At 47.1% G+C, this 22,345-nt stretch overlaps 1 protein-coding gene across 1 annotated transcript in view; it reads right to left on the reverse strand.

Moving 5' to 3' along the window:
- The window catches only part of PHF8 (PHD finger protein 8), a 280,408-nt gene that overhangs the window by 199,165 nt on the left and 58,898 nt on the right, over window positions 1–22,345 (reverse strand). The window contains exons 2-4 of the mRNA XM_033921914.1: window positions 20,370–20,575; window positions 14,342–14,427; window positions 13,890–14,007 (exon numbers count right to left, since the gene is read on the reverse strand). Coding sequence (XP_033777805.1) covers window positions 13,890–14,007; window positions 14,342–14,427; window positions 20,370–20,467 — 302 coding nt within the window. The 5' untranslated portion in view covers window positions 20,468–20,575. The remainder of the gene's footprint in view (window positions 1–13,889; window positions 14,008–14,341; window positions 14,428–20,369; window positions 20,576–22,345) is intronic.

Below are 22,345 nucleotides of genomic sequence, written 5' to 3' on the forward strand. Positions count from 1 at the left end.
GTGTATCATCCAGCTGGGGCACTTAAGCTTTGGAGCTGATTAGTGCAAAAAGATAAAGTTTGGGGGTAAATTCGGTATAGGGTTTGGGAGATCACCTCACCGACGTCTGCTCAGCGGCTCGACATCACATGATCCTCCAAAGGCCTTGAATATTTAAACTACAATTTTGTGTCTGGTAGTTTTTTCCTTTACCTTCTCTAGAGATAGAATAAGAGCTGAGGGGGTATGAACCCTGTTCATGTAGTTATATAGAGCAAACAGGAGGGATATCACATTTATTGCTCCAAGATTTCCAGTCAAACCCTTACAGTGAGAAAAACCAAGAAAAACTTTCGATTTGATAAAAATGGGAGAAGATTTATAAACCTCTTTTCAAATTGTCTGTATCAAGCAATTTTAAAGAAAATGGCTACAAAATGTACTATAGATGGTATTATACTCCTACAAGGCTTCATAAGAATAGACTTACTGGGTCAGACCAATGGTCCATCTAGCCCAGTAGCCCATCCTCACGGTGGACAATCCGGGTCACTAGTACCTGGCCAAAACCCAAAGAGTAGCACCATTCGATGCTACCGATCCAGGGCTAGCAATGGCTTCCCCCATGTCTATCTCAATAATAGACTATGGACTTTTCCTCCAGGAAATTATCCAAACCTTTCTTAAAACCAGCTACGCTATCCACTCTTTCCACAACCTCTGGCAAAGCGTTCCAGAGCTTAACTATTCTCTGAGTGAAAAAATATTTCCTCCTATTAGTTTTAAAAGATTTCCCTCAGAGCAGCAAGTGGGCTTTGTTCGAGCACGTCCGGTTTCCAAGAATATTTGTCGTATTTTGATTGCCTTGGAAAAAGGGCAGGTGGACGGTACCCCCTCCATGCTGATCAATTTTGATGCTGAAAAAGCTTTTGATTGTGTGCAATGGGGGTACCTATTTGCGGTGTTGCGGGCCTATGGCATGGGGACCTTTTTCTTGAGCGCTATTCATACCTTATATTGTGATCCAGGGGCGCGGATTTTAATGAATGGGGATCTCTCAGAGCCATTTGAAATTCGGAGGGGTACCAGACAGGCCTGTCTCCTCTTGCCGCTCTTGTTTGTGCTTTCGCTGGACCCCCTTGATTTGGGAGATATAAACTAATGTAGATATTTATGGGATGGTTATGGGCACTGCACATTTAAGATAGATGCATTTGCGGATGACCTTTTGGTCTATCTCACTGACCCACTCCGCTCTTTGCCATTTTTATTGGAAAGTATTAGAGAATACGGGGACTTCTTGGGGTTTTGGCTGAATTTAGGTAACTCGGAGGCTCTGGACTCCTCGGCTTCCCTAAGGGCTGCTTGGGGGGCGGGATTCCCCCTTAAGTGGGCTGATACTTCTTTTTGCTACCTGGGTATCTGCCTGTCCATGGATATTCGCCAGCTTTATCGCTTGAATGTGGACAGTCTGCTTTTGGATACCCACTCTCTAATGGACCGGTGGCAGGGTCTGCCGTTATCCTTTCTGGAGTGGATCCGTCTCTTTCGTATGGTTTTGTTCCTCCACTGGATGTATGCCCTCCAAATGCTCCCTCTCTATTTAAAAAGGATGTACGGCTCCTTTACTCGCACATATTGCAATTTTGCAGGGGTGGGCACAGGCCAAAATTGCGCTGAGGGTATCTTTTAGGGTCTTGGGGGAGTGGGGGCATGGGGTGCCGGATGAACTTTTGTACAATCAGGCTTGTCTCTTGCACCACGTTCGGGATTGGGTGCTGGACTCTGCTGATTTCACCGATGTTGCCTTGGAGCGGGATTATTGTTTTCCTACCAGCTTAATCTCCCTTTTACATGCTAGGGTGGTGGATTTGCCTAGGTCCTTTCAACAAAGTATACTGCTTCGCCCTCTCTGGAGGGTATGGCGGATGGTGATGCCGTTGTGGCACCAGGACCCTAAAGTTAATGTTCTCTTGCCCCTACTGGGCTTATTACATGGGCTGTGTAGAGACCCAGTTATGCCAAAAATGCTCAGCTGTTGGGAATTCTTATTTCCATGGGCTCTGGGCCTGTACATGTATTCAGGACTTTTGGTGCGCTCTGGCCTCCTTCTTGGGGAGGCTATTTCAGATGCCGGTTTTGGTGGCAGCCATTCCTATGTTATTTTCTCAATTTTCTGCGTGGTCTATGTTTGGATCTTCAGAGCAGTAGTTCCTGGGTAAAGCACAGTTACTTACCGTAACAGGTATTATCCAGGGACAGCAGGCAGATATTCTCAACATATGGGTGACATCATCCACGGAGCCCCGATGCGGACAGCTTGACAAGTAGACTTGCTTGAAGAACTTTTAGAAAGTTTGCCCCACCGCGCATGCGCAAGTGCCTTCCCGCCCCAGGTAGGGCGCACTTCTCCTCAGTTCAGATATCTAGCTAAGAAGCCAACCAGGGGAGGTGGGTGGGTTGTGAGAATATCTGCCTGCTGTCCCTGGATAACACCTGTTATGGTAAGTAACAGTGCTTTATCCCAGAACAAGCAGGCAGCTTATTCTCAACATATGGGTGACCTCCAAGCTAACCAGAATGGGATGGTGGGATTGTTGGCAAATCAGGAGAATAAATTTGGTAATACTGTTTGGCCAAAGTGGCCATCCCGTCTGGAAAAAGAATCCAGACAATAATGAGAGGTGAATGTATGAACCGAGGACCAAATGGCAGCTTTGCAGATTACCTCAATAGGAACAGATCTAAGGAAAGCTACAGATGCCACCATGGCTCGAACTTTATGGGCTGTGACTTGACTCTATAGATGCAGCCCAGCCTGAGCATAGCAGAAAGAGATGCAAGCAGCCAACCAGTTGGAGATGGTTTTCTTGGAAACTGGATTTCCCAACTTGTTTGGATCAAAGGAGACAAAAAGTTGAGGAGAAGATCTTTGTGGCTTAGTCCTTTATAAGTAGAAAGCCAAAGCATGCTTGCAGTCCAGAGTATGAAGAGCTGTTTCTCCTGAGTGAGAAAGAGGCATGGAAAAAGCACTGGAAGAACAATGGATTGATTGAGATGAAATTCTGAAACAACATTTAGTAAGAATTTAGGATGACATAAATAAATAAATCTAAAAAAAAAAAAAAAGAATTTAGATTGAGTACGGAGGACCACCTTGTCATGATGAAATACTGTGAAAGGTAGGTCTGCTACTAAAGCTTGTAGCTCACTGACTTTGAAAGCAGACGTGAGAGCAGTGAGAAAAAAACCACTTTCCAAGTGAGATATGTCAGATGAGCCAAAGAGATTGGTTCAAATGGAGGCTTCATCAATCTAGCAAGAACCACATTGAGATCCCAAACCACTGGAGGTGGATTGAGAGGTGGTTTGACATTAAAAAGTCCTTTCATGAATCTGGAAACCACAGGATGAGCAGATAAAGATTTCCCCTCTAAGGGCTGATGGAAAACAACAATTGCATTGAGATGGACTCTAATGGATGTTGGTTTGAGGCCTGATTGAGATAAATGCAGCAGGTAATCCAAAACTGAAGACAAAGAGGTGGATTGAGGCTCCTTGCAATGAAGGGCGCACCAAGCAGAAAACCTACATTTCTGGTGGTAACGTTGCCTAGTGGTAGTGGTAACATTACCTAGTGGTAGGTTTTCTGGAAGCTTCTAATATGTCTATTACAGATTAAGAGATCTGAAAATTGGCAGTTACGTTGAAAGATACCAAGTTGTCAGGTGCAGAGACTGCAGGTTGGGATGAAGCAGAGACCCCTGACTGTGTATGCAGAGACAGAAAAACTGGTAGAAGTAATGGCTCCCTGCTGCTGAGTTGAAGTAGAAGGAAGAACCAAGGTTGTCGGGGCCACCGAGAAGCTATCATGGTGGCATGTTCGTGTTTGAGGTTGACAAGTGTCTTGAAAATTAGAGGGTATGGAGGAAACGCATACAGAAACTTGTTCATCCATTCCAGGAGAAAAGCATCTGCCTCCAGGCGGTGAGGAGAATAGATCCTGGAACAAAACTGAGGCAGTCTGCTGTTGTGAGGAGACGCAAACAGATCTACTTGAAGAGTCCCCCACTGAGAAAAATGTGATGGAGAGGCAACGAATTGAGTGTCCATTCGTGAGGCTGTAGAAGATGACTCAATTTGTCCGCCAGGAAATTTTTCTCCCCTTGAATGTAGACAGCTTTCAGAAAGGTGTTGTGAAAAATCACCAATTCCAAACTCCTGAGCTTCTTCACATAGAGGAAGAGATCCTGTTCGTCCCTGCTTGTTGACATAGTACATGGCAACTTGATTGCCTGTACGAATAAGGACTACTTGATAATGAAGATGTTGAAAAACTATGAGAGCATTGAAAATTGCTCTGAGTTCCAACAGATTTATGTGACTCCGACAATCTGTGCTGGAGCAAAGCCCTTGAGTACAGAGACCATCAAGATGAGCCCACCAAACGTAGGATGAAGGACCTTCTGATGAGGGGGTGGTTGAAACAGTAAACCTCTGGATAAATTTGGAAGAGAGACTCCACCAGTGGAGAGACTGTCTTAACAAAGGAGTCACTGCAATGTGCTGAGAAAGTGGATCGGAAACCTGTGCCCACTGAGATGCCAGGGTCCACTGAGGAATTCTGAGGTGAAGTCTGGCAAAAGGAGTCAAATGAACTGTAGAGGCTATGTGACCTAGAGGAACTATCATGTGTCTCGCTGAGAGTGAAGTGAGGGATGACACCTTGAAACAAAGCTGAATGAGAGCATCCTGACGCTGTTGAGGAAGGAATGCTCTGAGTTGTACAGTGTCCAGTATAACTCCAATGAACTGTAGGTTTTGAGAGGGCTGTAGCTGGGATTTTGTAAAGTTTATTTTGAACCTCAAATGTTGGAGGAACCAAATAGTCCATTGGGTTGCTACAATAACCCCCTGAGATGTTGAATCTTTGATGAGCCAGTCATAGAAACATAGAAATAGACAGCACGGCCCATCCAGTCTGACCACCCTAATTACCCTCCCCTACCTTTACCCTGTGAATAGATCCCACGTGTCGATCCCATTTGGCCTTAAAATCAGGTACGCTGCTGGCCTCAATCACCTGAAGTGGAAGACTATTCCAGCGATCAACCACCCTTTCAGTGAAAAAGAATTTCCTGGTGTTGCCACGCAGTTTCCCACCCCTGATTTTCCACGGATGCCCTCTTGTTGCCGTGGGACCCTTGAAAAAGAAGATATCTTCCTCCGCTTCGATGCGGCCCGTGAGATACTTGAACGTCTCGATCATGTCTCCCCTCTCTCTTCACTCCTCGAGTGAGTATAGCTGTAATTTATCTAGCCGTTCTTCGTACAGGAGATCCTTGAGTCCCGAGACCACCCTAGTGGCCATTCTCTGGACCGACTCCAGTCTCAGCACATCCTAGCGATAATACGGCCTCCAGAATTACACACAGTATTCCAGGTGGGGCCTCACCATGGATCTATACAATGGCATAATGACTTCAGGCTTACGGCTGATGAAACCCCTGCGTATGCAACCTATGATTTGTCTTGCCTTGGATGAAGCTTGCTCCACTTGATTGGCAACCTTCATGACCTCACTGAGGATCACCCATAAGTCTCGTTCTGCTACTGTTCTTGTTAGGATCTCGCCATTAAGGGTATAAGTCTTGCATGGATTTTGGCTGCCCAGGTGCATAACTTTGCATTTTTTTGGCATTGAAGCTGAGTTGCCAGGTCCTAGATCAGCGCTCCAGTAGGAGTAGGTTGTGCATCATGTTGTCGGGCATTGAATTTTTGGCCGTTGTGCTTTTGCTCACTACATTGCTTAGTTTGGCGTCATCGGCGAATAATGTTATTTTACCTCGGAGCCCTTCTGTCAAATCTCTTATAAAGATGTTGAATAGGATCGGGCCCAAGACCGAGCCCTGGGGCACTCCACTGATCACCTCCGTCATTTCGGAGGGGGTGCTGTTCACCACTATCCTTTAAAGCCTACCTCCAAGCCAGTTCCCCACCCATTTCGTAAATGTGTCACCCAATCCTATAGAACTCATCTTTCTCAGCAACCTGCGGTGTGGTACGCTATCGAATGCTTTGCTAAAATCCAGGTATACGATGTCCAGGGACTCCCCAACATCCAGTCAAAAAAGCTGATCAGGTTGGATTGGCAGGATCTCCCCTTAGTAAATCCATCTTGATGGGGATCCCGTAGATTCTCATCATTCAGGATCGTATCCAATTGGCATTTGATTAGAGTTTCCATCAGTTTGCTCACTATTGATGTGAGACTCACTGGTCTGTAATTTGCTGCCTCCATCTTTGAGCCTTTCTTGTGGAGTGGAATGACGTTAGCCGTCTTCCAGTTCAACGGGACACAGCCTGTACTAAGGGAGAGGTTGAAGAGCACGGACAGCGGCTCCGCCAAGATATCACTCAACTCCCTGAGCACCCTGGGGTGTAGGTTGTCAGGCCCTATTGCCTTGTTAACCTTGAGCTTTGACAGCTCATCGTAGACACTGCTGGGCGTAAACTCGAAATTACTAAACGGGTCAACTGAGTCAACCTTTGTCTGTAACTGAGGGCCGAGCCCCGGCGCTTCTCGGGTGACGACTGAGCAGAAGTATTCATTTAACAGTTGGGCCTTTTCCGAGACCTTTTCCACATAGTCTCCATCCGGTTTCCTAAGACGTACTATCCCGCCTGAGTTTTTACTTCTGTCGCTGATATACCTGAAGAAGGACTTATCTCCCTTCTGGATGTTCTTTGCTAGAGACTCCTCCATGTGGAATTTAGCCTCCCTGACTGCTGTTTTGACAGCTTTTGACTTGGTCAGGTAGTCTGCTCTAGAGTCCTGTTTCCCCGATTGTTTGTAAGAGATGAATGCTTTTTTCTTCTCTTTGATGAGGTCTGAGATCTCCACAGTGAACCACTGCGGCTTATTGTTCCTTTACCGTTTACGTACTAATTTAACATAGCGGTTTGTCGCTTCCTGTATGATGGCTTTCAAAGTCGACCACATTTCTTCCACGCTATCGGTTTCTGCTTGTCTTTGTAGTGCCTGGTGAACAAAGTCACCCATGTGTTGGAAGTTTGTGTCCTTGAATTTGAGGACCTTGGTGAGTGTGGTAGATTTAGTGAAACCTTTCCTAAGATTGAACCATATCATGTTGTGGTCACTGGAGGCCAATGTGTCACTCACCGAGACCTCTGTGACACTTTCTCCATTGGTAAGTAACAGGTCCAGTATTGCCTGATCCCTTGTTGGGTCCAACACCAGTTGCTTGAGACGTGCTCCCTTCATAGAGTTTAATAGCCTCCTGCTGCTGCCGGAAGCAGAGGTAAATGTGTCCCAATCCACATCTGGCATGTTGAAGTCACCTAACAATACTGTGTCCCCACGCAAGGTGATATTCTCTATATCACCAATTAATTCCATATCCCGGTCATCCTGTTGTTTTGGGGGTCTGTAAATTACGCCAAGATACAGGCATTTATCCTTCCCTCTGGCCAAATTAACCCAAAGGGATTCTCCAATGTACTGGACATCTGCGATTCTTGTAACCTTAATGTCATCTTTAGTATATAATGCTACACCTCCTCCCATTTTGCCCTCCCAGTCCCGGCGAAGCAAGTTGTAACCCGGTGTGACCACCCGTGGGAGTCTGTAAGCCAGGTCTCAGATATTGCCACAACATCCAGGTCGGCATTCCTTATTTCTGTTTCCAATTCCAGGGTCTTGTTTCCCAAACTGTGTGCGTTGATGTACATAGCCCTCCACGTTGTATTTTTGTTACGTCTCAGTGGGGATATTCCCGCTTGAGCTACCTGGACACTTTTAGCATTATTAGCATTATTCGCATGTTTTGGACTCTCCCTATACCCAAAACTACATCGTGCAGCTATCCCGGACTCCCCAGACCCAGAACTACAGTGTGTACCTATCCCAAACTCGGAAATGTGTGTACCCTGTGGGGGTGTTACCGCATGGGCTACTTGAACTCCTTTAGTACAATTTGCAATGTGTGTACCCCCGCTGGACCCAGGATTGCCATGTGTACTGCCCTTAGACCCGGAATTACAATGTGTACTCTCCCCAGATCCAGAATTGCAATGTGTACTCCCCCTAGACCCAGAATTACAATGTGACCCAGAATTATAATGTGAACCTGCCCCAGACTCGAAAGTGTATATACTCGCCCCTGACCTGGACCCAGAATTTCGGTGACTGCTTATCTCAGCCTCAAAAAAGTATTGGAAGTTTAGCTCGCCAGGTAGGTTATTTGTGCCCGTACCCTCCCCCAACTTACCTAGTTTAAAGCCCTGTGTAGTAGGCGGGCTAGATGGTGTCCAAGGACGTTCTTCCCTCTTCTGGTCAGGTGTAACCCGTCTTGTCCCTGTAGTCCTTGCAGTGCCTCTCCATGGTGCAGGAACCCGAAGTTCATCTCCTTGCACCATTCCTGCAGCCAGTCATTTGCCCTCTGGATGCGATCGTCTCTGGCACTGCCCTTGCCCCTCACTGGGAGGATCGAGAAGACCACCTGTACATCCATCCTCCTCAGCTTCTCCCCCAGGGCCCTGAAGTCCTCAGGTATGCTGTTCGGGGTGCTCCTGGCGGTGTCATTGGTTCCGACGTGGATGAGAATCATGGGGAAGTGGTCTCGGGGCTTGATGAGTCTGTCAAGGCAAGCGGTTACATCCCAGATCCTGGCCCCTGGCAAACAGCAGACCTCTCTTGATTGCAGGTCTGATCTGCAAATTGGTCCCTCAGTGCCCCTTAGCAGCGAATCCCCGATGACCACCACTCTGCGCTTCTTAGGGGTGGGCCGTTCTGTTGATTCCGGAACTGGAACCGTCTGCTGAACAACTTCTTGTACCTCGTTCTCAGGACCCTCCTGTAGCAGCTGATATCTGTTCCTCAGGGCGATTTGTGGTGTCGATATAGAGCTGCCCTGCATGTGAGAGAAAGAGACAGCATTAGGTCCTCTGTGTTTTCCTGTGGAGGAAGTCACCAGCTGCCAGGAGTCAGCGTCTCCAGCCACTTCCTGCATTCCGGCGGTGAGTCCCAAGTTTGCAGGTTTGGATGCTTTGGGTGTTCCCAGGGTGATCTTGTCAGGTTCCTTTTCAGCGATCTGAGACAGCTCCTGGATGATTCCATCGATGAAGGTCTCGTCGTCTAGGATGCTCCTTAAGCACTGAACCTCCTCTCTCAGGCTCCTCAGCTCTAGCAAAAGGCTTTCGTCCGGCTGATCCATTACTTCCGTCTGCGTTGAGACTGTAGACATCTTTGAGGGGATGGCCTCGGTCTGTACAGAGACCTCTGCCCGCCGTCCTGGTTACCCTTCCATCCAAATATGGGAAAACCTGGAGACCATGGCTGCGCAGAGCTGCTGCCACCACTACTAGGCACTTGGTGAAACTCTGGGAGGTGATGTTTGGCCGAAAGGCAGCACTCTGTACTGAAAATAATGATTTCCCACCCGAAATCTGAGAAACTTGCGAAAAGCTGGATGAACAGAAATATGAGTGTAAGCCTCTTTGAGATCCGGAGAGCATAACTAATCGTTGTGATCCAGAAGGGGGATACAATGATGCTAGAGACAACATCTGAAATTTCACTTTGACAAGAAATTTGTTGAGAGCTCTGAGGTCCAATATAGTCCGGAGATCTCCCGTCTTCTTCGGAATAAGGAAGGAACGGAAGTAAAATCCCATGTTCTGCTGCTCCAGAGGAACTCCCTCGATGGCACGGAGATGAAGCAGAGGTTGAACTTCCTGAAGAAGCAGGGTGGTCTGAAGGAAGGGAAGAGAGCAACCTTCTTGCATTATTGTGAGTAGCCAGAGGTCAGATGTAATTGTTTTCATCATTGTTAAAATTGATGAAAACAATCTCCGATGGGAAGAGGAGAGGACAGAGGCAGAACGATTGAGGTTATGCTCTGTGTTAGATGGTCAAAAAAACTGAATGGCCTTGAACATAGCAGGAGCGTGAGGTTTACGCTACCATTGTTGTTTCTGTTGATTTTTAGGAGGCGGCCTTGAAGAAGGTGCTGACTTTTGAGAATAACGCCTCTGATAAGATAGAGGAGGCCTATAACTCTTAGCAGTGGAAGGCTTCAGCTTAACTACAGAGGCAAATGATTTCTCATGCTCAGACAAGCACTCTGTAGCTGCTTCAACAGAGTCATCAAACAGCTTAGTCCCCTGACACGAGATATTGGCCAGCTGATCTTACAGATTTGGATCCATATCAATGGCGCGAAACCAGACTAGACGGTGCAAGGCCACTGAGAACGCCATCATTGTAGAGGACATTTCAAAAGCATCATATGCAGCCTGATTTTGGTAGATACTTGAAGAAAGTAGGCATAGCTTTGACCCAATGCTTGAGATATTATGTAAAGACAAAATTGTAGTTTAAAATTCTATTTGTCATCATAGAATGTTGATACAGCCAACGGCCAAACTTGTCCTCTCGGCCAGGAGGGATGGTGCCATAAACTTTGGCAGGATTGGTTGTTTTTAAAGAAGACTCCACGAGAAGAAATTGATGGAATAGTTGAGACTTCTCAAATCCCTTACAATGGACCACCTGATATCAAGATTCCAGCTTTGCTAGCACAGCAGAAATGGAGAATGGTGTATCTAGGTTCCTCTTAAAAGTCTGAGAAAGAATGCCATGCATGGGTAATTTGAGAGAATCCCTAGGAAGATTAAGCATAACCAACTCTTCCAAATATTCCTTAAAGTATGTTGAGTCAGACTGCAAGACAATGTTGAGATCTTTACTCATTTGGCATAGGAACTTAGTAAAGGACACCGGATCAAAAGAAGGAGGACCCTATTGAGGTGAAGGTGAACCTGAAACCGAAGATCTGAATCCATAGACAAAGATGAAAGTCCACTTCTGGATGAGGCTCCCTAGTAGATTTCCTCGATAAGAAAGTCATTGGCCTTGAGTGGTGTTGATGCCTTGAAGAAGGTCTACCTTGAGAAGAAGATCTGGGTCGAGACAAATGCCTCGACAGATGGTGTGGAGAGATACTATGCCTCGAAGAACAGGGAAGTGATGTTGAATCCAGCCTCGAGGAGGAATGTTAAGGTGTCCTCGCCCTATACCTCGAAGAAGACAATGCTTAGGCTGGAAGTTGAGGATCGAGGTCAAGACACTTGCAAGGACTCAGTTCCTTGTATAGAGTGTACAGATTGACCTCGAGGCACTCTCAAGGACTCGACTCCTTGTATAGTGGTCAGATTGACATCGAGACACTCTCAAGGACTCGACTCCTTGTATTACTGCTGAGTGCTCAGGCTGGACTGCAGGAAGCAGTGACGAGACAGGAGTTAATTTGGCAAGCATGTTACCAAACTCCTAATTCTGCAAAACCAGCACAGAGACCACTGGAGTTGGTACAATTGGTGTGGCTATAATCCGAGGAAGATGACCTCGAAAAAGAGTGTTGCCTTGACTTTGAGACACACTTCTTGGATCTGTATAGCTGACCTGATGGAGACACTGAGGATAACAGTTTCTCCGGAGACAATGTTGCAGATTTCCCTGAGGATGAGGACTTCCCCATCGAGGGAGACTTTAATGAGGTCGAGGTCCAAGCTTTGGGCCCCACAGAAGGGTTCAATAGGGTCAAGGTCGCAATCGGGGTCGAGGCTGTAGATGAAGTAAAATCCATACCCCCAAAAATCTTTTCAAGTTAAACACGACATCGTTTAAGGGCTCGATTTTGAAGTGTAGCACAGCGGGCGCACGACTCCTGGTGGTGAGCAGGCCCTAAACACTGAATACACCAGTTATGTGGGTCAGTGACAGAGATCGCGCTTTGACCCCGGCTACATTATTTAAACCCCGTGACCGGCCGGGACATGGAATGAAAGATGGCCACAGGCTGAAGCTGCGGAGTAGGCCCTGCCATGACATGATGAAAAAAGAAAAATAATTTTTTGTGGTTTTTTTTTTTTTTTAACACTACACAACTCCAAAAAATAAAATAATTACATGGGCTGCAGTGAAGAGAAGGCACGAGTTAGAACTAACTCTCATGTAGAGCCTTGAAACAAGGGCTTCTCAGCTCCGTGGAAAACTTAGAACTGAGGAGACGCGTGCCCTACCTCGGGCGGGAAGGCACTTGTGTATGCGTGGTGTGGCAGTCGCAAACTTTCTAAAAATTCTTCAAGCAAGTCTGCTTGTCAAGCTGTCTGCATCAGAGCTCCATGGATGACATCACCCATATGTTGAGAATATGCTGCCTGCTTGTCCTGGGATATGTTTTTATAATTATATTGGGGAAAGAATGTATTTTAACCCATTGGACCTCAGGGGAGGCGCCCACGGTTTGGTATTGGCGGAACTAATTACATGGGATGGGAGGCTCATCTGGCATCCACTCGCGTCGGAAAAGCTTTAATTTTGTGCAGATTTGGTCTCCCTATTTATAGGTTTTACCTCCAAGAGCCCGGAGACGTATTCTGAACAAACTGCAACTGAGTGCACACCCACCTGGGGTTGGCTAAGTTGGGGTTGGGGGGGCAGGGGAGATTCTGTGGAGGGTGTGGTTTATGGGCTTGGGCTCTGCATGAGGTGCTAAGAACGTAAGTGCCTTATGGCTTCTCTTGGTTTCTCTGGGGATGTATTCCTGTTGGTTTGGGAGGTCTGGGGGTGGGCTGGGTGAAATCTTGATGACTTTTGTGTTGATCATTTTCTTCTGTGGTGTTTCTTGATCTGAATTGATTTGTTTCTCTGTTTCGTTTGTTGGCTATGTTTAGTCATCAATAAAAATTGTTTCAAACTAAAAGTGTTTCCCTGTAACTTCATTGAGTGTTCCCTAGTCTTTGTAATTTTTGATGGCGTGAAAAATCGATCTAATTGTACCCATTCTGCTCCACTCAGGATTTTGTAGACTTCAATCATATCTCCCCTGAGCCGTCTCTTTTCCAAGTAGAATAGCCCTAACCTTTTTAGTCTTTCCTCATACGAGAGGAGTTCCATCCCCTTTATCATCTTGGTCGCTCTTTAACATTTATGGAGTAGGACATTATCTTTGTTGGAGTCAATGTGAATAAAAGGAGAATTTTCAGCATATTTGGTGGTCATGCCCAATAATAAAACCTTTTTGGATGGAAATACAACTCTTTCAATCAGATAATGAATATACATTGCCCCATGCTAATAAAATTCTGTTTATTGAATGTTCCAATCCCCGGCTTTGGCTGATTACATCTTTATGTAATCAGCCCATATTGTCACTGCAGCAGCATGCTCCAGCACTTATATTAATCTTAAAGCTGGAACATGTTTATTTAATGTCTAAATTAACAGCACTTCAACGCAATGAACTGAAATCTTACCATAAAGTTTGGGATGTGTATAGCAAATAGATGGAACATAAATTTCAGGACTTAATTTGTTTATATTGGCAAAGAGAGAAGACGTTTTAGGCACTATACTACTCATTTCTTTTTGAAAAGACCTATAATGTTGGAACGTTGGAGATGGGCAGGAAGGTTGGGAGGGATGGGGGATTTAGGTTAACAGGTTTTGTACAAAAAATGGCTATTTAAGTTGTATTTCTGTTAATATTCTTGGTGTTATTTAATTTTGTAGTGCACTAATTTCTAATAAAAGCTTCAAAGAAAAAAAAAGCCTACTATCATGTCAATGATCTTGGTCAAGTTACAATCTATCTGTACTTGCCTCAAGTACAAATAGATTGTAAGCCTTCTAGGTGCAAGAAAATACTTATGTTCTCCTATCTCCTTCCATATCACCTCTTAGAGAGCTCAGGAAACAACGGAGACACTGAATTCTTCCAAAGAGGCTGACTGGTGGTGGTAAAAGCTAAACCCTGATTGACACCTTCTCCACCTAAGACATAGGAAAGGAAATGGAAGTGAATGGGTCACTTTATAGTTCTTACCTGGGGAAGGTCCTGCTCTTTAGCTCTTTAATGAAGACTGCACTCCCAGTGTGGACAGGTTTACCCACCTCCTTGCTGACAAGCAGGTCCTGCCTTTGGGGACCACGGCGTTTCTTCACTGACAAGAAAAAATTTTTTAAAAAGTACAGTTTAGCTTCTAAAAAACTGGGTCTTCCCAGTACAAGGTCTTCCCATCTTTATTTACCACTCTAGCACATAAATAGATTCCTGTGCAGTGTTAGAGGAGCATCCCATTACCTCTATCAGCCTGAACTGCATCACAGAACACTCAATGGGACAGAGACAACTGCCTGAATAGGCCTGGACTTTTGTAAACTTGCTGAACAGTTCTCATGCAGCTCTTGACTCAGCAGCCCACTGACCTCCTGAATCCAGGAAGCCAGGCTAAAATCTTCCAACAACTGCATTAACAAGGGGTATGCATTACTTACAAACAGAAGGCCCATGCAGTGCTTCACAGTTGGGACAGTGGTAGAGGTCTATTTCAGCTGCTTTCTCCTCTTCAACCCCAACACAGCTACAACAAAAGAATGGAAATCAAATGCTACCTAATACCAACACATATTAATGAACACCCAAGGACTTACAATACCCTCTCTGCCTCATTGACCAGTGGGTTATGTATCCCGACTCACAAGCTTGTGTAGAAGGCATCTACATTTTTCGGCTCTGCCTCCTAACATTGCTCTGTGATCCTCAGTTCGTACCATAGCAGTTTCAGAAAGAAAGAAAGAGGAGGGGTACATGGAATTTCCTGTCTAGCCCAAGTCTGTTCTAATCGTAAAGAAAATCAATTAGAAATGAACATTTAACAAATATATACCACTAACATTGACATAACAACCATACCCCAGGTCAGGCAGATATGAACTCTTACTTCATGTATTCCAATTTATTTATTTATTTTTTTTACAAAACAGGAAGAATTTTACCATTGTAGCATTAGCCCCACCACCACCACAACCACAATGCAGAGGCGTTCATCTAAGAACAGATGAGCTGGCCAAGGTATTCAACACTTTGTGGACCCCGGCGCAGCAGTGGATCAAGTATAAGCCCAATACATCTATATCTGAGACAGTAAACAAGCAACATGAAAATCTGACAGGGAGGGATGTCTAGACTCATATGCCTGTCTACTAGAAAGAAGATTATTGAGATATGTACTTAATCTTCCCTTCTAGTGCAAAAGGCATGAGTCTTGCCCAGTGGGACGTACCAAAGCAGTCCAAGACTAGGGCAGGATAAAAGAGCCTATTGACAAAACAGAAGACAAGCTTAAGTTTCAAATTTATTACATTTTTATATACCGCCTATTAAATTCTAAGCGGTACACATTTAAAAAATATATAGTTTACAAGAGTATAAATATAAGGGAAACTTAAACAGACTATTAAAAACAATTAAAAAACAACACTGGGCACAAAAGGGAAGACGGTAAAAGGATAAATCATAGTAAAATAAAAGGACGTGAGAAAGGAACAAGCCAAGAGAATGGGATAAATTGAGAGAAAAAGAAAAGAAAAAAAACCTGGGGAAATTAATTCTAGGTTAGTGTCATATTTAAGTTTCAAAAGCATCTTTGAATAGGAAGGTTTTAAGACCTGATTTAAAATTTGAGACACAATGTTCTTGTCTGAAATTGATGGGGAGGTAATTCCACAGTGTAGGTGCTACAACTGATAGTTTTTCGAGTGGTATCGTATACTATTTGGTGCATGAAGCATATTATAAGAAGATATTGTTGGGTGGATCAAAGCAATGTGGCATCCACACGACCCACCATATCCACTATAAAATTTAGTAAAGGTATTGAGAGTAGACCATGTGGTCGCCCTACAAATCTTGTCAGGCGGCACTGCTCGAGACTCAGTCCACAAAGAAGCCACCCCCTAGAGGAGTGTGCTCACAAAGAAAATGGCGGCCGATTACTACACCTGACATACGCTGAGGAAAAGCACAGTTACTTACCGTAACAGGTGTTATCCAGGGACAGCAGGCATATATTCTCACATGTGGGTGACGTCATCTACGGAGCCCCGATGCGGAAGCATTTTCAAGCAAACTTGAAGTTTTAAGTTTGCTCTGCTGCTCCACGCATGCGTGCCTTCCTGCTCCACTAGGGGGTGCATCCCCTCGTGGTCTCCAGTTCACTTAACTAGCCAAGAAGCCAACCTCGGGGAGGTGGGCGGGTTGTGAGAATATATGCCTGCTGTCCCTGGATAACACCTGTTACGGTAAGTAACTGTGCTTTATCCCAGGACAAGCAGGCATGATATTCTCACATGTGGGTGACCTCCAAGCTAACTGAAAAGGGATGGAGGGAAGTTGGCAATTTAAGCGAATAGATTTCGCAGTACCGATTGGCCGAACCGGCCATCGCTTCTGGACAGTGAGTCCAGACAGTAGTGGGAGGTGAAGGTATGAACCGAAGACCACGTGGCAGCCTTGCAGATTTCCTCAATAGGTGTGGACCTGAGGAACGCTACGGAGGTTGCCATCGCTCGGACTTTGTGTCCCGTTACTCGACCATGCAGCGCGATACCAGCCTGAGCGTAGCAAAAGGAGATGCAATCGGCCAACCAGTTGGACAAGGTTCGTTTGGAAACTGGGTGCCCTAACCGGTTTGGGTCGAAGGACAAAAACAGTTGTGGGACTTTCCGGTGTGACTGAGTGCGTTGGAGGTAAAAGGCCAACGCTCTCTTGCAGTCAAGAGTGTGGAGCGCCACTTCTCCAGGGTGAGAGTGGGGCTTGGGGAAAAACACAGGTAAGACAATGGACTGATTGAGATGGAAATCAGACACTACTTTAGGTAAGAACTTTGGATGGGTGCGGAGTACCACCTTGTCGTGGTGGAATACCGTGAAGGGTGGGTCCGCTACCAGGGCTTGTAGCTCACTAACCCGCCGGGCGGACGTGAGCGCGAGTAGGAAAATTACCTTCCAAGTGAGGAATTTTGGATGGCATTTGTCTAGGGGCTCAAAATGGAGGTTTCATTAGTTGAGCCAGAGAACCACGTTAAGGTCCCAAACCACCGGAGGGGTTTGAGAGGAGGGTGGACGTTCAGAAGACCCTTCATGAAGCGAGAGACTAAGGGATGGAGCGAGAGGGCTTTCCCTTCCAGGGGCTGATGAAAGGCCGCGATCGCACTGAGGTGTACTCGAATGGAGTTGGTCTTTAGGCCGGAATGAGATAGTTGAAGTAAATAGGTCAAGGACCAGAGGGACGGGGACCGACACCGGGTCCTGGCTGTGGGAGGAGCACCAGGTTGAGAATCTGGTCCACTTTTGGGAGTAGCAGGTTCTCGTCGAGGTCTTTCTAGAGGCCTCCAATATCTCCTTGACTGATTGAGACACGGGGAGAGAGCAGTCAGGGGGAGAGAAACCAAGCATTCAGATGAAGAGATTGAAGATTGGGATGTAACAGTGAACCCTGACCCTGTGATAGTAGAGAGGGAAACAGAGGCAGTGGATCTCTGACACTGAGTTGAAGTAGAAGGGAAAACCACGGCTGGCGTGGCCAGCGAGGGGCAATCAGGATCAGGGTGGCTTGTACTGTTTTCAGGTGGACAAGCGTCCGCAGTATCAGAGGGAACGGGCGGGGAACGCGTACAGGAACCTTCCTTCCCAGTCGAGGAGGAAGGCGTCGGCCTCGAGCCGGTCCGGGGTGTGTATCCGGGAGCAGAAGAGAGGCAGCTTGTGGTTGTGAGGGGATGCGAACAGGTCTATTTGAGGCGTCCCCCACCTTTCGAACACCCATCGTAGGGTCTGAGAGTGTAGTGACCACTCGTGTGGCTGGAGGAGGCGGCTGAGTTTGTCCGCCAGACAGTTTTGTTCTCCTTGTATGTACACCGCTCGAAGGAAGGTGTTGTTGGAGATTGCCCATTTCCAGAGGCGCAGGGCTTCCTGACAAAGGGACCAAGACCCTGTCCCCCCCCCTGTTTGTTTACGTAGTACATCGCTACCTGGTTGTCGGTTCGGATGAGAACCACTCGGTCGTGGAGCAGATGTTGGAAGGCTACATGCTGCGAGATAGATGGCCCGAAGCTCTAGCACGTGATGTGGCAGCGACGGTCTTGTGCTGACCACATACCCTTGGGTGCGTAGGCCGTCCAGATGGCTCCCCAAGCGTACTCCGACGAGGTCCGTGGTGAGTACCTTGCTGTGGGGTTGGGGTGAGGAAGAGCAAACCTTTGGAAAGATTTGAAGAGTCGGCCCACCAGCGGAGCGATCGTTGCAATGAAGGAGTCACTGTCACGGGACGGTCGATCGGGTCCCGGTCTTGACGCCATTGAGATGCCAGGGTCCATTGAGGGATTCTCAGATGGAGGCAGGCGAAGGGTGTGACATGGACGGTGGAGGCCATGTGGCCCAGGAGAGTCATCATCTGTTGAGCTGGTACCGAGGTCAGCAGGGAGATCCTTCGACTCAGACTTACTAACGCCTCTAGGCGCGGAGGGGGGAGGAAGGAACGGAGGCGAACCGTGTCCAGCATGGCCCCGATGAACTGTAGGGACTGTGAGGGGCGTAGTTGGGATTTTGGGAAGTTTATTTCGAACCCCAGACTTTGTAGGTAGGTAATAGTCTGTTGGGTCGCTGAGATAACCCCTTCCCTGGAAGGGGCTTTTATTAGCCAGTCGTCCAGGTAGGGGAATACCTGGAGGCCCTGGGAGCGTAAGGTTGCTGCGACCACCACGAGGCACTTGGTGAAGACCCGAGGTGATGATGCGAGGCCGAAGGGGAGGACTCGGTATTGTAGGTGCCAGTCCCCTACCTGAAAACGCAAGAACTTGCGGTGAGCGGGGTGTACTGGGACATGTGTGTACGCCTCCTTGAGATCGAGGGAGCAGAGCCAGTCGCCCTCGTCGATCAGGGGGTACAGTGTCGGTAGGGAGAGCATCCAAAATTTTTCCCGTACCAGAAATTTGTTGAGGCGTCTCAAGTCTAGTATTGGGCGTAGGTCTCACGTTTTTTTCGGTACCAGGAAGTAACGGGAGTAGAAGCCCTTCCCCCGTTGGTTGGGGGGAACCTCCTCCACTGCTCTCAGGCGAAGCAGGTCTCGAGCTTCGGAGAGGAGTAGGGGTAGCTGAGTCCGGTTGGGAGGGCAATTCCTTGGGGGGTTGTCCGGAGGAATGGCCCGAAAGTTGAGAGAGTACTCTGATGAGATCACGCCAAGGACCCATGCGTCCGACGTGGTTTGTTCCCAGCGAGGGTAAAAGGCTTTGAGCCGACCCCCGATGGGAAGGAGGCCTGTGGCTGTGGCGGAGGGGGCCCGCCCCCTTCCGCGTGTCCCGTCAAAAGGACGGGGGTGGTTTGGTGGTCACAGGCGGTTGGGATTTGGGCATGGCCCGGTGGTGGGTTTGCGGGCGCCTGGGTGGGGGCCGTGAGAAGACAGGGGTGGACTTTTGTGGGTAGCGGCGCGGAGGGGCCCCTATACGGCCTGGACGTGGGCGGTTTGGGCTTTTGCCGGACAAGGGAGGCAAACGAGCGTTCATGTTCGGAGAGGCGTTTTGTAGCCGCCTCGATAGTGTCATCGAACAGTTTCTTTTCCCACGCAGGGGAGGTTGCCAACCGGTCCTGTAAAGTTGGGGTCCATGTACGACCATGGCGCAGCCAAGCTAGTCGGCGTATGGCGATAGCAAAGGCTGCCTCTCTGGAGGAGAGGTTCGAAGCCATCGTAGGCCGCATGGAATAGATGAAGGCGCAGGTTGGAGAGGGACTCCAAAAGCAGGCCGAACGTTCCTTTGCCGGGAGGCCGGGTAGGTCAGTCTCAAAGGCTCTCAATAGTCCATGAGGTGTTTGAGATAGGATGTGAAGGTGAAAGTGTAGAATAAGGAGGAGAGAGAAAACTGGCACTATTAACAGGCATAGAATAGATATGAGAAGACAAATACCAGACCAGGGTAAGTTGACAATACTGATGGAGATGAGAAAGAGTAGGTGTGACAGATGGTCTGGTACTAGTAAATGGGGACCATTTTTCCTCTTTGTTATCCCATTTATAAAGAAAGTGGCAGCTGGAAAATGGCAGCAGCTGCAAGTATCACACTTGAAATTTCTACACGCTCCTTACCAGTAATCCATTGGCTCAAATGTAAAAAACATATTACTATACTTTTTCATTTTATAATTTACCGTGTTTCAAATTACTTTTTTTAAAGAAAAAAATACAGTGTTCCCCCTGTTCCAGAAAAGAGAGAAAAGGCAGGCTCTCTCTGGTATATCAGCACTTTAATCTGCTTTCCTCCACAAGGGTAACAGATTTTTTGGCTTGTTATTACTAGCAATCAGAGCCAGTATTTGCATTACAAGGTATACTCTTTTTTTTGCCATGTAATTAATGAGAAATTTGGGTATCTAGTCCAGATCATGCTGTCTGGCTGGAAGATCAACCCCATTAACCAACAGAAAATTGCAATGATCTTATAAATTATTTTTAACATCAGCAACTGTTTCTCACCTGCCATGAAACCAGTCTTGGCACATGTCGCACTCAATCATAAAGCGAGTTACATCGTAGGGCAGCCGACACAGACAGTACACAGGCACAGAGGCCATCCTCTTGCTTTCCTCCAGGCCACAAGCAGGGGGTGCCCCAGTCCCTGGCCTAGATAGGAGGGATCCTTCTATGGCAGATGCTAATCACGGAAACTGTCACAGCCAGCTCTAGATAGAAGAAAGATAAAAACATGATACCAATGTACATCTAAAACAGGGTCCCTAAAAAGGGGTCTTCAACATCCCAATAAAACAGGCTCCCATACCAGATGAACTGGAAACAAGAAATCCCAAATTGTTATTGCATGCACAGCTAACAGACAGATTTCAAGAAAGGACTGCTTGGCTCCATGCTAGAAGTCCACGTAAGTAAGTAAAAGCTAGTAACCTTTACTAAAACATTCAAAGCCATTTACATTGCATTAAAATCATCCAACATATGATTTTATCAATAAATCTATAAGTTTTTTTTCATTTCCCTATCTACTATAATAAAATGCTAAGCGCGCATGCGCACTCCTGCCTGCGTGTTCCATGATCCGTATGTCCGTGGCCGGCAGGAGTGCACATGCACACTTACAACTGTCCCACACTCGTGGACCTCTAGATATTTCCTCCACATATTTATGGTTAAAAAAGATACATCGGAGCTGGAGGGAGGGGAGAGGCAAAAAGGTCAACAACAGAGATGCCATCCCCTCTTTATTTACAGCTTCGAGCCGCTGAAGACTCTCCCCATAGTCCTGGCAGTGGACCCGGCGCTGTATCCGTGTTCTGGGCGGCGGCCGGCGGGAGCTCGAACCTGTGGACGCAAAAATCCCTCTCCAATCTCTCCTTCCTCAACGACGCTGAAAATAAGCCCCGTCGCACCTCCTTGGCATCCAACCTGGCCCCACTATCGCTCTCCCTCTCGTGCTCCGAGAACTCATTCCACATAGCTGAGAGGAACGGCTGGAGGGCTGCGGTTCCGTGGGCTGCGGGAGCAGGATATGGAGGAGGAGGAAAAGAAGAAAAGAGAGCCACAGACCCATCTTCCTCCTCTTTGGACTCAAAAGTAGAGAAACAGGTGAAGCAGCAGTCCGAGAGGGGGAAGATAGCGACACTCTTCAGCGGAGGTGTTACTGTCAGCCGCAGACTGGGTTTCACGCCGACAATAATTTGTGTCTGGGTGGTAGGAAACGGGCCGGCAAGTGTGGACATGATGGAGGGAAGGAGGGAGCAGGTTTCAGTGGATACGGTGAAACAGGGTCAGAGATGGTAGAGGGTGTGAGAGAAGGAAAAGGCATGATGAGGGTCAAAAGGATAGAGGACTGAGGAAATGGTGAAAGATGAGGTGGTGAGACTGGAATCAGTGGGAGGCACGATCCAGCCATGGTACAGGCGGGGCATGGGTGGCTTCAGGGTATAGGTGGGGCTATTCTAGCACCCATTACTGTAACAAATGTAATGAGCTTAAACACTAGTTCTAACATAAGGCTCAACTCCTGACCTAAAAAGCAAAGTTACTCATCTGTAGCAGGTAATCCCTCCTGTCCCAGCCTACTACTAGGTGGTTTAAGTTAAGGGGAAGGGACAATCAAGCCATTGTGACATCACTGATGAGGCTGGCTCTTTTTAGGGGGAAGAGGGTACAGGGAAGGAAAGTGGGACAGTGTTCAGAGCCTGACAGGGAGGGGGGCTTGGTTCACAGCCTGGTAGGGAATGGGACTGAGTGCAGGGGAGGGAGGGAAGGGGGCTGGGTGCAGACCCTGGCAGAGCAGGACACTTGACTATTAAGCCGCCCGACTTATATTTGAGTCAACCATTTTTCCTCCTTTTTGGAGGGAAAAATGGGGGTCTCGACTTATATTTGGATCGACTTATATTCGAGTATATACGGTAAGCTCTCAGGACAGTGCGATAGTGACATTCACACAAATAAGCATTATACACCAGGCC

This window comes from Geotrypetes seraphini, chromosome 1 (genome assembly GCF_902459505.1).
Source record: "Geotrypetes seraphini chromosome 1, aGeoSer1.1, whole genome shotgun sequence".
Lineage (NCBI taxonomy): Eukaryota > Metazoa > Chordata > Amphibia > Gymnophiona > Dermophiidae > Geotrypetes > Geotrypetes seraphini.